This window comes from Chaetodon trifascialis, chromosome 17 (genome assembly GCF_039877785.1).
Source record: "Chaetodon trifascialis isolate fChaTrf1 chromosome 17, fChaTrf1.hap1, whole genome shotgun sequence".
NCBI lineage: Eukaryota > Metazoa > Chordata > Actinopteri > Chaetodontiformes > Chaetodontidae > Chaetodon > Chaetodon trifascialis.
The window spans coordinates 12,294,904-12,312,897 of NC_092072.1; the positions used below are offsets into that span (position 1 = coordinate 12,294,904).

At 41.9% G+C, this 17,994-nt stretch overlaps 1 protein-coding gene across 1 annotated transcript; it reads left to right on the top strand.

Annotated features, from left to right (window-relative positions):
* The first annotated feature begins 13,705 nt into the window (after nt 1-13,705).
* Nucleotides 13,706-15,462, top strand: cfap300 (cilia and flagella associated protein 300). The gene is made up of 7 exons (XM_070985340.1): nt 13,706-13,824; nt 14,000-14,081; nt 14,300-14,372; nt 14,496-14,653; nt 14,748-14,920; nt 15,024-15,090; nt 15,331-15,462. Exons 1-7 carry the CDS (start codon nt 13,715-13,717, stop codon nt 15,460-15,462), a joined length of 795 nt encoding a protein of 264 aa, XP_070841441.1. The 5' UTR covers nt 13,706-13,714.
* The last annotated feature ends 2,532 nt before the right edge of the window (nt 15,463-17,994 follow it).

Consider the following 17,994-nt stretch of genomic DNA (forward strand, 5'->3'; position numbering starts at 1 on the left):
TATTGCTCAAAGTGTGCATGATGATGCAAATAAAGAAAATGTCAGTGAGGCAGTTTCAAACACTGAGCCAAACAACTGCCCAAATCCACTGGGAACGAGTCTTTAGGATGATGAATGCTACAATACATGCTCTGACTTTAATTCTAACATGTTGGCATTTATTTGGACATCTGGAACTTGGCAAATTGAAGAAAGGTTTGATTTTTTTTTTTTTCTTTATTTCTATTAGCTCACAAAATGGAAACAGGTTCCACCACAAACTCTCTTTAAGTCAAAAGCATTCAGTGCTTATTGTTGAGATGCATGCTGCTAAACTGTCTTATAGTGCGAAAAGACAAACATCAAAATGGGGCTGAAAAACCCACATTAACTGCTTAAGGCTACTTAAGACTAGTACTGTCTACAGCAAAATGCAGTATCCGTTTTGTTTTTGCAATTTTGCCAGATCTCTGAAAGACATGTGACTTTTTGGCTACTTGGCCAGAAAAGTGAAATTCTGCCTGAACACTTGCAGGAGATGACTCATCCATTAAGTTAAAGACAAATTGTCTGATTTCAGAGGGACAGTGAACTGAATACAGTGTGGAATGCTAAAATACATGCAGCATTTAGAAACAGGAAGTCTGTCTTGTAAAATGATGTGTGATACACTTGGATGTGAGACAAAAGTTTCCTGTATTTAATAGTAAACAGACGTTTGGTATCTTCTTCTCTAAAGGGCCCAAAACAGTGTCTCAAACTGACATGACAGAAATGAAAAGCTCTCAGACAGCTTCTGTCATTAATGTGAGCACAGATGAGACAGTTCTGGCTAACAGGTTCACTTTTCATGCAGCACTGTAATTATGGCTTTAACACCTCTTACACAACCTCATGCCTCCTGAAGAAAGGTGCTCTTTACAGTGTTTTACTGTCCCCACCGCCTCAATCATTATTGCAGGTTTTACTGTACATGTTGCCTTCCACTGAAGGTTGATTCAGTTGAACAAACATGTGAAGAATGCTATTTTGCACAACTACTGGCAGTGAATGAGTCATGTATAGAAGAGTATGGCTGTGATGCTTCATTGACGGTAAACACAAAAGAGGGTGATTGTAGCTATCAGGAGGAGAAGGCGTGTGTGTGTGTGTGTGTGTGTGTGTGTGTGTGTGTGTGTGTGTGTGTGTGTGTGTGTGTGTGTGTGTGTGTGTGTGTGTGTGTGTGTGTGTGAGAGGACCCTAATGGACCCCTGAATCAGAAGAGGAAGTCACCAGATGAGGGAGTGTGTGTGATTCATTCATCTGCAAGACGAGGAGAGTGAATCACCTTGAATGGCTGTTAGACATATGGCTCACTGTAGGCGGTGTGTTGCAAGGCTCTTGTATGAGTGGTGCGCTTTCGATATGAACACACTCAGTGACTCAGGCCTTTAATGAGACCCAGGATGTTTAACAGTGACACTTAGTTCTTCAGGGCAGCAGCAGAAAAAAAGGAACCAGATATCAGACCAGCAGTGCTTCTGTTTGTGAGGTAATTTCCCCGAAAATAGACCGAACTGTGGAGGCAGAGGACACACATGGTAACAATAAAGCCTATACATACACAGCAAACCCTCAGCAGAGGCCCTCCAAACCAACACATACACACACACACACACACACACACACACACACACACACACTCACATGCACACAGAATGACAATTGTGTGCACTTTCAGATGTGTGTGCATTTATAGCAATGTGTGATCAATGTGTTTAGCAAGGAAACTTCCAGAAAAAGAATCTAGCATTGAGAGTGGACTTGACAGACACATGGCGTGGGCCAGACACACACACACAGAGTCATCCCGAGGAACAATCCCTCTCTTTCTCCCGATCATTGCATCGCAATCCTCCGCTGACGCTACGCAGCGAAGCCGGGAATCCCAGCTGCACTGTGTCGGGGTGGATCTCTGCTCTCCTGACCCCATGGAGGAGTGGACGCAAATGCACGTCCACGTCTCCAGTGCATTTCCTCTTCCAGGAACATGCAGAACGCGGGCGGCTGATAGTAAACACGAATGGGCGTGCTGATGTCACACACGTTGACGGAGTGCGGGGTGAATCAGCAACCTTTCTAGATGTTTTTGAGGCAGTTTTCGGCAGGTGTGTGGAAAAAACACCCACATGTCAGTGCTGATGAGAAGCACAGACACTTGGAAAAATATTGGAGTTTCAGTGTACTGTTTGTTCTCTCTGCAGCTGCAGCTACGGGACTTTTGTTTTTGAGAGCAGTCGATGTACTTTTGTTTGGAGGATACATGCCTCAAACAAAATAACCTTCACACCAACAGCTTAATGGAGTGGAATATGAGATACATCTATACTGGTCCCCTTTCTCTCCGTAATCCTCTTGCTCAGCTCAGTTTCAGGCTCAAATTCCTTCACATGTTAAGTTAAAAGGTCACAACGCTGCACAGGGAGTTACATTTGCTTTTCTTCTGCATATCTCGAAGACAAAACACCTGTCCCAGGGTCAGTGCAGCAAGGACAGAGGAGGGCAAAAGGAAGACATTTTTAAAATGAGTGGAGGGATGTGAAATCCTGATGATGCAGAAGTCAGCAGGTTGTACTGTGAAAAGAGCAAGTTATGTCATTTTTTTCATCAAGTCCTGAAAATGACTGCACACACACGTATGTATCTATACATTGTCAAAAATGACACTAAACTTGTTTTAAGAAACGTGTTGCCACCTGGATTCCTGCATGTTCAGGGGGGCATTAGTTCGCTAGTTTTTAAAGCGGAGGAAGTGCCTTGTTTTTGGACCACATGGCAGTCTTAAGGAGCTGGTTGCGGTGGATTGGAGGCTTATGAAACGCAGGACTTTGACACCTGGGAGCAGGGTTTGCATCCTGAGTGCTGTGTGTGGTCATGTTTAGGCAACAAATGCATTTTGGTTAAGGTTAGGGGAAGATCGTGGTTTTGGTTAAATGTTGCTTTTGTCGCTTAGGGAAAACAAATTAAATATGTTGCCGCTGAAAGTTTTGCAAATATGTTCAGGATGAACATTTTCCAACTTGACATGAATAGAAAATGTCATCTGGGCAGTGGTTCCAGTCAAAACCATTCGCCATCATGAGATGTGAAATTGGATCGCTCAGCATGTATTACAGGAAGTGAATTGCAGTGAGGGTCAGTCTGTCTGTCACCTCTGCCCCCTCACATGTCTGTCACATCAGAGTCGTATCGATTGCGAAACCACAGACTAGCGGATTGATTATTGCTGACTGAGAAGTGACAGATCCTGATTCATTCAGCCATCGGAAAAAATGAATCGCTAAAAGTCTCTGACCTTCATTCGTGTCAGCAAAATTAAACACACGTTCTGCTTGATAACGAGCTTTACAGATTTCTGTGTAAAAATCACATCAGGACATAATATTGATTTAAGAATAGAATTTTTTTTATATACTAACTAATATCACTAGTTATATCAATGTTGAATTAAACATTCATTAACAGTCATATTATCACTTCATTATAAAGTCAAAGCCTTCGTGTTACACCAAAATCCGTCCCTACGTTTTCCTAAAAACAATGAAAACCCAATGTCGTGACTTGTTTTGAAACCACACAGGTCAGATCTGGAACCATCAAATACAGTCACTATAAATCCATTCAAAAAGATTTTTGTTGATATTTTATTACATTAAATAAACTGCTGATATCTTCAGTGCCAAAGATTACACATGATGAATCAAAGCCAGCGCCCTGAGCCGTCTCTTTGTCTAATTAAGTTAAGACCTCCAACACTCTGTTGCCACAACTATATTCCAGGCAGAGGTTCCTGCGTGTGGCATGCAGAGGCTTGTTTGCCTTGATTCCTTTGTATTTTTCAGCTGCACACTCAACTCTGTTGTTCTCTGTGTGAGATGTGTTTCTCTGCACGTCACATGCTGGAATATTACAGATTGTTTGTATAAACCGACTTGAAATCACCACAACAACATTTGATTGAAAGACTCATTTGGGGGAAGGATTCTTTGACTTCCAGGGGAGGAAATGCAACATTGGACAGTGAAGGAAACACTTGTAAAGGGATCTGGCCAGATTTAAGATATGTGTGTCCACTAGGAGAAGAGAGGAAAAGCACCGCATAGATTCCCCCTCCGCTACACACCCTCTCCCTCGCCTATGATGTCACCTCTTCGCTTTAAACAAAAAGACAAGAGGAGGCATCAGGTGGTGCTTCATCCCCCTCTCCTCCTATGTCCCCACAGGGACTGACCCGGCCGAGGTGGTCTAACACCCTCGCTCAATACCTGTCACCCATCCCTGCACTCATCTGTCCATCCATCCATTCACTGAAGGTACTCATCTCACCTAAAGGAGAACAATACATCCCAGACCTGCTCTGTGGACCTCTTTAAAGGCTTTGTTGTTACACCAGCATTTAAAACATTTTGCAACACAATCTGGTCATTTTGAAAGAATCACTATGATTTGTGAATCTGCTTGCAGGGGTGAAGTAAATCTGCACAATTGTTCCATATCGAGTTCAACTTTGGTGAACCTTGACTCGTAAATTCACGGTGTTGGCGGATAGCAAGTTGTCTTGACAGCGCTGTGCTTTGAGGGTACAGAGAGCAAAGTGGAGGAAGCTTTTTAGCAAAATGGCTACATCCACTTTTGTTTGAATAGAGACTGACAACAAAGAGAAATGGTTTACAGACAGTTAAGTCCTTTGCGAAAATTTGAGCTGACTTTCCAGGTGGTTTTTCTGACTTTAGAGAGCGTTCACGTGAATTTGAACGCCTCATGATGGCACCAGAATATAAGAAGCGTGAATTCAGACACAGTCCTTGTTAACACAGCTAGCTAGCAAACCAGGAGAGCTTTTCTTCTCTCTTCTCTTCATTATTGAATGAATGAATGCAATCCTGAAAATCCGTCGCAATCCGTCTAAAAGTGCTGAGTCACATTAAAAATGCATACTTTGTCTCAGAAATAGTGCCCCATCAAGTGATAAGCAGCATGACTCATTACTGCATGACTCTCAGCTCGATTTCTTCAAAAGTATGTTTTCCACAAATAAAGTGGAAATAGGTTTATTCCTGAGGAAGAGTCTTGTTTTATTTGGAGCAGACTGGAGCTCAGAGGGCCAGCTGAGAGGCTCAGGGGGCGGCAGCACCAGCAGCACTCCTCACCTCTCTCGTGTCCATCATCTGTTTATTCTGTCCAACTCGCACAACCGTTACACAAGCGATCCACTGATCTCTATGGGATTTGAGACTGAAGAAACATCTCATGGTTTGGAATAATTTGGTTTCTTTGTTTGTGCTGGTAAATTAAGACTTTTTAAAGGACTTGCTGAGTGTTGTTTCAGGCTGATATTAGGCATTCTCTGGTAATTTGATCTCTGCTTAGTCCTTCCTCCTCTTTCTCCCACTCCTCTCTCAGTAAGGCAAATTGTGGCTTGTTTCCATACACAATGGGACAGTTGAGGGTCTCGCTGGCTACAGGAAGTGGGTGGGAATGCCTTAAATAAACCTACAAATACATGCATGATCAGTGGTGCATGTGTGTGCATGTGCTGCTGCAGAGCCCTGCTGTTTACAGGGCAGATGGCAGCAGGCAGGGACTGTATGAGCTTTGCCCCTTGTTGTCTGCCATTCAGTGCCACAGGAGCAAGATTGTCTCCATCAGAGGCTACAAAAGTCTGGCAAACACTTGAGATTCCTGGACGCCTGCGGAACATCGAGCATCATGTTCCATGTCGGACCATTGCCATGGAGACTAGGACAGAAAAGGGCTAAACAAGAAGTGTTGAGAAGCAGGACAAGGAGAGCGTTCTGGTTGTCTCACAAATGTCAAGGAGGGTGAGAGAGTCATCAGCTTGGTGCCCAGATGATATAAATGGAAAGTGTTGCTAATAGAAAATGCACTTGTGTCACATGTTTGTAAATGGAGTCTATTAACGGTCTCATGTTAACAAACCACAGCACTTTGACATCCATCTCTGCTTCACCCAGCAGACGCTTTTATCCAAAGTGACTTTGGATTTTTTCCCACACATACACACATTCAAAGGCTCAAGGACACTTTGACATATGGACATATGGATAAATGGACAAAACATCAACCTATATGATTAGTGGACATTTTAAGTCTATTGATCAACAAACATAACACTGTTACTTTATGAACAGTGGATTTTTGGAATCATTTGAGATACAGCAACAGCTACAAAACAGCAGATAGAAACAGAGAAGAAAACTGTATACCCCATTCTTATCTGTGCAATATTTAGCCAAAAGTATGCAGACACCTGAACAAAGCATTGTAATGTTTCAGTTTATTCCCCAGTGCAATCTAATACATGTAAATACGGATTAAGACTCCTCTAAAATAACTACCTACAGCTTGTGGTTTGCAGATGTTGTTCTCTTTATGCTGCTTTCTCTCCAGAAATTATTGGACAGTTAGTCGTTACCATCTACACACCACTTGTACATCTCCCTGGAGCAGAAACCATGGTGCTCATGAACAAAACACCTGATGTTGTGATGGCTGGAATGTGGAAGCAAACGTGCAGCATTTTTACGACCTTGTTATGATCTCAGCGGTAACTCTTGAGCTAACAGTATTGCTTATACTACTACTACTACTACTATGATGAAGAGAAGCTGTTGTTATTGCTGAATGAGATATTACTGGTGACAGAAACATATATTATATAATATAATATGTAGGAGACCCTATAAAACCATGCATATGAAAAAAGAACAGCTTTAAGTCCAAACCCATGCACCAGCCACTATAATGGTGCTGACATCTGACCCTTGCAGAGGTGAAGCCTCTTAAAACATAACACTAATGCTGTAGGACCATCAACACTGATCCCCCAGGACCATCACTATCTGATGACAGCACCTGTTATCCATCAATACATTTTAAGCTAAGTTGCTGCCAGCATTAGGTTAAAGAGGCGCAGCACGGTGAGGAGACACAGAGCAGACAGTTCCACAGATACTATCATCGAAAGGCGGCCACATCAGTGAAGCTATCCCTATACCTCCACCTCCATCCCTCCTGTCTCTTGTCCCCCTCCTCATTTCCTCCTCTTAGCATGTCCCTACATGGCTCCTCCAGGATTCCCAGAATATCTTAGATACACAATCACACAGCATCGGGGAAAATAAAGGGAAAATAAAAGAAGCGAGTGTGCTCGGAGGAAGACATAACAAAGTAGCTCTGATTTCTGATGTTTCCGTTTCTCGTGTCGTCTGCTTCCTGTGTTTGTGTACATGCACATGCTAAAGAGGTGGTTCTCAACCTGGGGTTTGGAACCCCTTATGAGGTCCTAAGATAAATCTGAGGGGTCAACAGATGATCCCAGGCCCAGGACAAATAAATATACATCTGCACAAAGAATCTCTTTGTTCCTCTCATTTTTGTTTTTTTCTTGTGAAATCTTCAATAATTCATCCCACTAAAAAATATTCAAATATAACAACCAGAGGAGGAAAAATTGCTCTTGTAGCTGCGCATGACTCATGTCCATACTGTGGCTATCACACATTACATGTGATGAGGCACAGACAATGCCATATATTCCAGGTGTCACAATAGTTGAATTTATTCTCAATTAATTTGGATGGTGGATTCTCATCAAATTAATTAAAATGTGTATATAATAAGCTATAATATTGTTGCTGTACAGCAACAATATGCAAACTTTTAATGCAGATATTCTCTCATCCTGTAAAAGTGAGTTGACATCACCAAATGCTATCACTATGGGTCGAAAAAACAGAGACAAATCAAATGTGTTTGGGTCTAGTCTCTGTATTTATTTTTGTCATGAGCCACTCCACAGCATCACAATATGCCATACAAACACAGGAGCAGAGTGCAGAGTGATTGAGAATAACCAGGCTCCCTTTGGGACTCACAGCCTGTGCTGCCTGACCCTGACAAGAATAAATGGAGATCAGTAACAAAGTTCACTCTCACCATGACATCATTAGGAAAAGCTTCACATACTGATTCATTCATTATCAAAACACCCCAGCAGGATTTTTCCATTGTTCTCCAAGTCTGGGCACAACTCTTGGTTCCTCTCTCTAAGCAGGAGTGGCATATCATCTGTGCATACAGTCTATTTTTAAAATCATGCAAACACACTAGTGCAGATAATCTTGACACTTGTCTTCTTAATCAAAATGTCCCATTAATATTTCTGCGTCTAACTCCTATTTTAACTGAACATTTATAACAGGGGTGATTTCAGGTTCGTGGAAAGTGCCTTAGTAGTGCCCTTACACAGAAGTGGTGATGTCTCTGATCTCAACAACTATGGTCCAATATCTTATTTAGCAAAATTCCTAAAATCAATTTACAAACACATTGACTCACTAAACATGCTACACCCACAGCAGTCTGGTCTTAACACAATAACTGCTGCAGTTTCAGTCGTTTATTTGACCTCAAAACAGCATTTGATATTGTCGATCATAAAATCTTACTCCACAAAATGCTCAGTCAAGCCTCTTACCATCAGAAATGGGCTGCCACAGGGCTCTATCCTTGGTCCATTACTGTTTACTTTATACATAAATAACATAATTGTTCCTGATCAATATTTCACTGTACATTTCTTTGCTGATGATACTATCTGATATGTGCAGCCCAGGCTCTGACCTGCCTTTAATGTTTTCTAATTATTACAGTAGTTTTCAATGCAGAAAAGACCAAGCACATGGTGTTCTCCAACTCCACCAGTGACTGACGATCCTGCCATTAAAATGTCATTCAGATCGCTCCTGTTGAGTCATACAAATACTTGGGAATTTGGTTTGACAGCAAACTGTTTTTCAAGACCCATATTCAACATTTGACCCAAAAAGTAAAAATCAAATTAACCTGATGACACAAGTCGCTCTCACTTTCAACTCATCACACACAGACGCCCGCTCAGGATCCCTTCGTGTAACTTTTTCTTCCAGCATGCAGGTTAGTCTGACAGAAGCTTATAGGCAGCCCTCACTGCCAATGTGTCAAATGATGTCGTATAAAGAGTGAGAAAAGCCCACATAAGGAGCAGGTTGGGTAGGGTGGATCAAACAAATACACGATTTTCACCCGCAAGGCCACTGTTTGTATCCCATGTGTAACCAAAAGGGAATGTTGACTTCTACTACTTATGAACTTATGTACGAAATGTCAGTGAAGTAACGTAACATAACTGAAGTAACACAGAAACTGTAAAGTATTCCTTTTGCCGAAAATAGATCAATATCAAGTAGAACAATACAGTCAACATGAAAATGAGCAAAAAGTGTCCTTATTCACTTCACACATGTGGTCTATCCCTGAAATGTTCAGTAACTTTTCCTGCATGAGGTCATTTGTGAATGGGAGTGCTCAAGGCCTGCGCCCCCCAGCTGTGTGTCATACTCCAGCACCTCTTTAACCTCAGCCTACGTCTGCAGAAGGTCCCTGTCAGGCTTTGTTTCCTAATTTTTACTGGACTGAAAAATGCAGACCACAAGTCAGTATGAACAAACAAAAAGACATTTATTAACAAAAAGAAAACACAAGAATTCTTTAGCACACACAAGGGAACGTTTGGCAACACACAAGGAAAACTCATTTGACAAAGGAGAGATTAGGACAAACTAGCAACCAGTAATGCAGAGAGCCAACCTTAAGTACTGTTGGTCTGATGAGCCTGATGTGCCACAGGTGGGCAGGTGATGAGTGTAGGAGACCACGCCCAGCCTCAGACAGACAGGGGACTGACAAATAACGCTAAGGGAAAAGGGTAAAAGGAAAACACTAGAGACAGACAGTTTGACATCCTGACTGGTTCGTGTACAGTCTGACACATCGCATTGCTGCTAAATATATCTGCAAAATGTTCATCTACATATTTCATTTGTTTTCACAACATAAGCGAAGATGAGCATATTTCTGGTATGTTAAGGGAACTCAAAGCACTTCGGTATGGTTTGGGAAAAAATGTTGTCTTGTTTAACTCAAACAAATGCACATACATTTATGTCTGTAAAATATAACTTTCCATTTGCATCTTTGTCTTCATCTTAACTGATACACTAACATTTCTGCAAACAAATGCCACCTTTTTCTATGTGTAGAGCTGCAGTACAAAAGAAGCAGACGACTCAGTGATGAGCGTATTTTCATTCCTGCTGCATTTTAAGTGACATAAGAAGATGAGGCGAGATGATAAGTGAAGAAACCACAACAAATACTATAAGCTGACCCCACGAAGATGATGATAGTGATGAAGATGACTTGAAATGGTCCTCCTGGGGGCCTCTCTGGATGTGCCTGTAGCAAATTGGAGCCCCTCATTTGTTTGAGTGACATTTGGGAATAGGAAACACAGTCTGTGTTGACAGATACAGATCCAGGATCAGCTGAGTGGCTCACCACTGAGAGCTCTGCTGCCGCAGGCCTCCTCAAACTTGTGTCACCAAAATATTATTATCATATCAATCAATATCGTCTTTCTTTCCATTATCTCACTTTTAATCTCCAAGCTTGTTCACCCTGCAGAGGCACAGGTGAGGATGGATAACCATCAGGGAATCAACATCTGTGACCATAATCTCTCAGCCTCGTCTGAGCGGTGCAATGCAGACATAAAAGAGGTTTCAGTCCAGAAATTTTGCTGACGATAACAGCAAAGAAGGAATTTGGAGCCTTTAACAGCATCAGCAGCATTGCACATGCGTTATTTGTCCTTTTTCTGCATGTCTCTTCCTTCATTATCCCTGTGGAAACAAATGGTCACTGTTTGAATAATATTATGACCAGTTAGTTTGATTACACGGGGGGGTTTGTGAGAGTCTGAGCAAATGAAAATACAACAATAAATGATTACAAATGAATGAGAATTTAAATCTGCTTTGCTGTTGCTCACTCTGTGAGTTGGTAGTCCATATGAATTCCCCCACCCTTTGGCAGCCACAGTCACCCTAAGAGGCTGAAATGAAAACCCCCTTGTGTGGGTATGTGTGTGTTTGAAAGTGTGTGTTCATGTCAATTGGCTAACAAAGGGCAGTGGGAGTGGTCTATGGCAAAAAAAAAAAAAAAAAAAGCGTGTAATTTCCAAATGTATTTGTGTTTTCGTAGACTTGCACAAGATTTTGTGGAAAGGTTGGTCATGAGCCAAAGGACTGCTGGTTAATTGTTCATGCCATGCGAGGTTGTGTGTGCGTGTAAAGGCATGAAGGCGTGGACACAGGCGAGGTTGCAGTAATGATTAATTTGCACTTGTTTTTAAGTTTAGTGCCATCGCCAAGAGGCCACAATTTCCCCCAACACAAACAAAAAAAGCCTCTGGAAGGATATACTCAATCCTTCCTTTGTTTCCTCTATTGTTGATCTAAACATTAACATGTTTAAATATACAGTCTAAAAACTACAGAAAGGGGCCTGTAATCAGCTCCCAAAGGGTCACGCAGTTGTCATCATCTAACAAAGTGTTAGTGAATCTGTATAGCTGTCATGGAAACATGTGATCACAGACAGGAGTCACCTACAAACATTCCTCAGCTGTTACGTCTTCTCACCTGCCTCGCCTGCCTGCCTGCCTGCCTGCCGGCCGGGTTTCACTTTCAGTCCTGATTGATCTAATGAGCAGCAATCAAGTGCAATTACATACATTACAAAGAAATCAGCAGACAGTGAGAATAAAACTTTTAATGACTTGGCTCAGTTATGTCAGGTTATACCCTGGCTGTACAAAACATCAATTTGGCACATTTTTCCCTCTCCTTCAGGCCCTTCTTTTGGCTCTAACAGCTGGATTTTGTCCCATCTTTGGCTCATCAGGCATCCTCTGCATTACTTGTCACCAACACTAAATTATCCAGGCTGTCTGCTTTCACTATGAGAACATCGATTTTAAATGCAGTCCATTTTATCGCTCCAATCATCAGTATTTTGAGAATGGTCGAATATTAAACATATGGCTGATGAGTTTACACAACGGTTATTAGTCTTACATCATGCAGACATTTCATGATGATAGTGTTGTCAGGCTGAGGAGTGACAGCAGTATATTTTTTCATCCGCAACCTGCAACTTTAACCAATTTAAATGGCAAGGAATGGCGTCATCGATGCTCTGAACCAGTACATATAGAAATATAATGCCTAAAAGTGACTAGATTTACTCTTGAAGATGCTGAAGTTGATATCTGACTCAGTGACCTGCTAATTGTTTCTTGTCTTTCTTCACCATCTCATCACTCATGTCTTCAGCTGAGATGGGTTTTTTAATCATTATAATTACAGGTTTAAAAGATGAAAAAGATAAAAACAATTACACATTACATTTTTCTCTAACAGCATTCTAAAAAGAGAGTCAGATCATATCACTTCTCTTACGTCTTAATTAAAGCTCAGGGCTGCACTTCCTTCATGCTCCACTTCAGAAACGACATATTTATCATGGTAATAAATCTGACTTTGCTCATCTGACGTGCATTAATGCATTCTTCATACCAAAGGCAATGATACCAAATTACAACACAACATTATGACAGTATGGTGACTTCCCCACACAGGATATTCTTGGCTCTCCTCATGGGGAATATCACGGTCTGGCCGTGCTTTACTGGAATGTGGATCAAAGGAATCCCTCATCTTCAACCATCCTGGAATGTTGGGAATGAAATGAGCATTTGAGCCCGGATGAATAAAAATATTTGTCGGGATCTGTAGGGAGTGAGGTTGTACAAGTGTAAACATGCACAAACACAGAGACATATGCAGCCTGTCATCCTTAAGTGGTGAGCGGCCCCAGACGAGGCAGTGCCCTTTGGATGTGACGTCAGACACACCTATAAATTTAATAATGCTGATGGTAAAAGGGACCTTGCCCTTTTTCTTCCTGGTGTTCAGGTGGTCCTGCCAGATTGAGCAGCTTTTGAAGCAATCTGAGGCAAATGTAAAGCAAAGGATTAGTCAAAACATCTCGAGATGCATCTGTGCTTCACCTCAGGGCTTTACAAAGAGACACACAGATAAGATGTCAAACCTGATGCACACTATACTAACACACAGTAAGGTGAAAGATTTTCTTTTGTCAAAACTAAGGTCCATGTACTGTTTCCAAAGTGATGAATGAAGGCCAGTGCATATTCACACTATGGCACAAATCCTCCTGTAGGAAAGAGAAAGAAAAAAGGTGACAGAGAAGGAGGCTAAGCGCTGAATAGGATTATGGTGGAGATGGTGATGCAGGGGCACTGAGGTGGAAGATGAATGAGGATAAGAAACAATAAGCAGTGCAGCCTACGTCAAGCAAAAGCTGCTGACGCCGTTAACACAGGGCAATGTTGCTCTCTGGTGGCTGTGAAGACACCATGTCGTTCTAAATACATGTGTGTTCAGCCTGGTGGATGAAGGTAGTTGAATATATCTCTTAACATTGGGTTGGACAAAAAACGACACTAACTGAGCGAAATTAAAGCGGAAAAAAACAGCGTCCGTTGTCTAGACAACAAGTATACGAATCATCTAAGATGGGTGTAAAAGTGTGATTAACCACTCCGTAAATATTCAGTGTAACCGGAACAAACAGTCCACAGAACGCGCTGATTGGCTGTTACTGAGCACACCTGTCGCTGATTGGCTTACAAACGCCTACAAACGCCGCTACTTCTTTGTCACCACCAGCGAGTCTTCGCTGCGAGACTTCGCTGCTAACAACAACCATGGCAGGAGAGAAATGCGAGTTTGAGCAAACTTTTTCTTTTAGTCCTCTTCCCTCTAAGAAGCTCTCCTTCCTCCAGGACAGAGACACTTTAGCACTGTTCATGAAATGGTGACTTCAGAAATTTAGCTCACCTCAAAACCTTTTACAGTCAGTCGAGCTTCCGTTAGCTGAGCTGGAGGTGAGCCTGGTTAATGGAGGTGTGTGTGTGTGTGTGTGTGTGTGTGTGTGTGTGTGTGTGTGTGTGTGTGTGTGTGTGTGTGTGTGTGTGTGTGTTCAATTTCAGGTCCATGCTGGGGAGGATGTCAGCTCAGTGTTACAGCTTTGACCAAAGCTTTTACCCTTACAGCAGTGAAAAGTTTGCACTGGTAAGACCCAGTATAATAACTGAGGTTATTGCTGATATTGCAGTGTAAGAGTTGACTAATGAGTCATTCCCATTGTGTTACCTTCTTTCTTACACTTCAAGAGCAGATGTAGTTCATCTTTTTTTTTATACATAGACAGAATCTGCTGCTGAAAAAGATGATTGTTGTCTGTTCTTGTAAACCATCCTCAATCATATTTGGATGCTGTGCCTCTTCAGAGCTTCTTCAGAGATCCTGATGTGGTATCCAGTCTGTCCGCAGAGATGAAGGTCGCGGCCCGGGCGCCTCTCGGTATGCCATGTCCCCCAGAAAGCCTTTCATCACTGATAGTAGGAAATTGATCTCATCTGCTGGACAATATTGGCAGTCAAATCTCAGAGGAATGTTTTTGTCTTCTGTGTGTGTTTCTTGTAGACATGCCAGTGCTGTCTGTTGATGTAGAGCCGGTGCCGTGCACGAAGATTTCCATGGAGCTGTTTGACCCAATCTACTCTTGTGGGATCCTGAGGCCCTCTGGACATGTAGTTAAATGCTTTCATGATGTCTACCCTGACTACGATGAACTCAGACAGGTCTCTCTTTTCTCATCCAGCTGTCTGTCTGTCTCAGGCTCTATCTATATTTTTTTGAGATGGAGTCAGTCCAAGTCTCAATGTGTCCCTCCAGATGTTGCAGGAAGAGGACTCTGAGCACTACGATGTGGTGGGGAGAGAGGAGCGGGGAGAGTTTCTGTTTCGCCTTTTCAAGCACCTCTGTTTGGGAGGAGAGCTCTGTCAGTACGAAGACACCATTGATCCTTACATCAGCACCACAAAGCAGATGTACAAAGACCTGATCAGGTGGGCAGAATGTGAACACTTATTGATCAGGTTTACCTACAGCTTCATTTTCAGATACTTCCTCACCTATGATGTCATTGTAATGTCACCCTTTACTACGTAGTGTCCAGAAGGATCCAGAGACGAAGAAGATAAGCGTCATCTCCACAGTCCTCAAAGTCTGCGCCTATGTAAGTGACTGGCTGAGTGTCTGTTCAAATGCATGTATGTTTTAATGAGAACAGACATTTGATAAGAAATGAATGGGATTGTGACCTCTGATTGGCTGATGATTGAAAGCCATTAAAAGATACCTCATGTATTAACTTAAGATCTGCACTTCTATTGATATTTACAGTGTTACTTGGTCAGCATATAATGTTTAACCAGTCATAATTGACAACACACATTGTATTATTTGTCCTTTGTAGGACGAGTCTGGTCGATGTTACCCTGGAAGACGAGAAGAGGAGCAGACATTTGCCTATTTGATTGTCGACCCCATCAAACGTCACGTGACTTTGTTCTACCACTGCTGTGGCGTAGGAAACTTCACATTGTGACATAGAAGAACTGGACACACAATTATTTTTTTCTGGTAAAATATGTCAATAAAATTTGTTTAAACAGCCTTAAAAATGACTGTGCGTCTGCCTTTATGAGCCATGCTGAGCATAATGTTGGCCATGAAACAATGAACAAGGTAGGATCAAATATTTTTACCTGGCTTCAACCCCTGTAATAGTATTGAGATTGCAAGACACAAAAAAGAGACCAAACATACAGTCCAAAGAGCTTTATTGAAACAAATAAATTAATAAGTTAGTCAAGTGAGCTCATTTTATCCTCAGCAGATACACTTTCTCTTTAAAAGGTCAAATAGAGGTGTGCATTAGATTAGAAAATGAAAATAAGCGCAGTATTTCATCAACCAGCAGCTACATCAATTGGAATTGGAAGACTTTGTTGGCTGAGCATTGTGCTTATTGCTTTGATCAGTTCGTGTTTCATTTTAACAACAGTTCGGATTCCTAAGAGAGCAGTTAAAGGGCAACGAGCTGGAATGTCAAATGGCAGCAAGTTGGTGGATGATGGATGGTCGGGCGTCGTGACGAAGAACAGGGTGAAGAAGAGAAAAGAGAACGTGCAGATTGAGTCATGCATAGCATTCAGTCAGTTAGACAATCAGATACTGTTTCTCATACTCGAGTTTCTAGACTAGCGCCCCCTAGTGGCCTCAGAGGTAGTTGTGTGGAAGCCATATTTCTCTATGTGACATGCTTATGAAAGGACACATGCCTGCAGAGTTTCCGATGACGATAGAAATGTCCATGCCTCCAGCCTCCAGATCTGACTGGTATTAAAATACAGCAAAGGTGTGGATGCAAGTAGATCCTGCTAGAGTTACAATGATACGCTAAACATACAATAATAGTCTCAGAAAATATCAAAGGTTGCAGCACCCTAAACCCTAACGTTACATGTTCAGAACAATTTTGATGGTGTGTCTTTACTTGGATCAAGGTTTTGCAAAAGAAAAAAAAAACATTGCTATCCTCATGTGACACAACGATGAAACGCTGTTCTCTTCAAAGCAGCATTAATATTTAAGTTTGAGATAGAATCATATTAGTTACAGAGCGAGGACAAAGAAGGCACAGGTCATTTCCTTTCGTGTCTTGACTTAAGACTTAACAGGAGACATCCTTAAGTGTTTTTTTTCCCTCTAACAACGGGGCGACCACTAACAACAACATGCAATACAGTGGTCTCACATACATTTTCATGAAGCTCAACATTCCAGGTGACAATGAAGTGTTCAGTCTAACACTGCCTCTAATAAGCAGGCGTCTCTGCCATAAGAATAAAGCGACCGAGCATTTCTCTATGAAATGAATGCAAAAGTTGTATGATGTCAACAGCAAGCTCTGATGCGCCATTTTATTTCCCACTGCAGCAAGATCATCGTAGATCTGAACAGACAGAGCAATGGTGTACATTCACTGTTTGAAGTCTAGGCTTGGCTTGAATGGAAAAGTGGAGCACCTGAGTCAACTGGCTTGACTGGATCAAATAAATGAATCACGTACAGGGGCAGATGAACTGGGTGGAGAATGTTTTCTTAGTTGAGGCTGGCAGCGATTATCTGGTGACATTAAGAAAAACGTACACATGAGCTCTGCGAGTTGTGATTGTGAACCTGATCGTTACAGTTGTGTCATCCATGATTCAATTCCACAAAAAAAAAAATGCTACATTTATTTAATGATCGTATCTAACTGAATTAAATATATTAACTTAAATCCTACATTCACTTTATCAACCAAAATCAGTTAAAAAACATAGAAATTTGTCATTATAGGTTACACAAAATCGAGTGCATGAACATAATTACCACAAAGAAGTCGAAACAAAAAGATAAAATTGTACAAGACAAAAACGTGTTATAGTTATCAAGTGCCAAAGTATTTAAGTAAAGGAATTCCTTTCATTGTGTGTGTGTTTGTATGTGTGTGCATTTGTGCACTCTCCAGTTTTGTCCACAAGCACAGAGCATCTCCTGTGCATCAAACATGTCCAAGAAAGAACCATCGCAGACAGCAGGGAGGAAAGAGGACTGGAGCCCAACCCTCGCAGTGAAGCTGGAAGACTGGGACCTTTTCCTAAAGACACGTGCATTCATGAGGATAATGGCCCGGAAGTCATGCATTAGACCTGGACGCCTTAAAGGTTGTTCACTGTTTAAAACTGGCCAAAAGAGTCTCTGCGACGTCTCCGCAGCTGCTGACTGCAAGAGCGCGTCGCGTCTGAGGACTCCAAGAGTGCGAACTGTGCGCCTGTAAGAAAGGCTGTGAAATGTTACTGAGTGCCTGACCTGAGCCTAGAGGTGAGCGATGAGTGCAGGAAACGTGATACAAATGTCTAAATTCTGACTGAGGATCAGTGAGGTTTTATCTACAGGAACATGCATGTCTGGAGGGGTGGGCTGCAAGACAGAGAGGTTTAAAGGGCGTCTTAAAAACACAAAGTCAGGGGACTGAAATACTCAAGGAGCGATGGCAGCCTTTGAAACAATGCAAAGAAGGTAGTTTGGA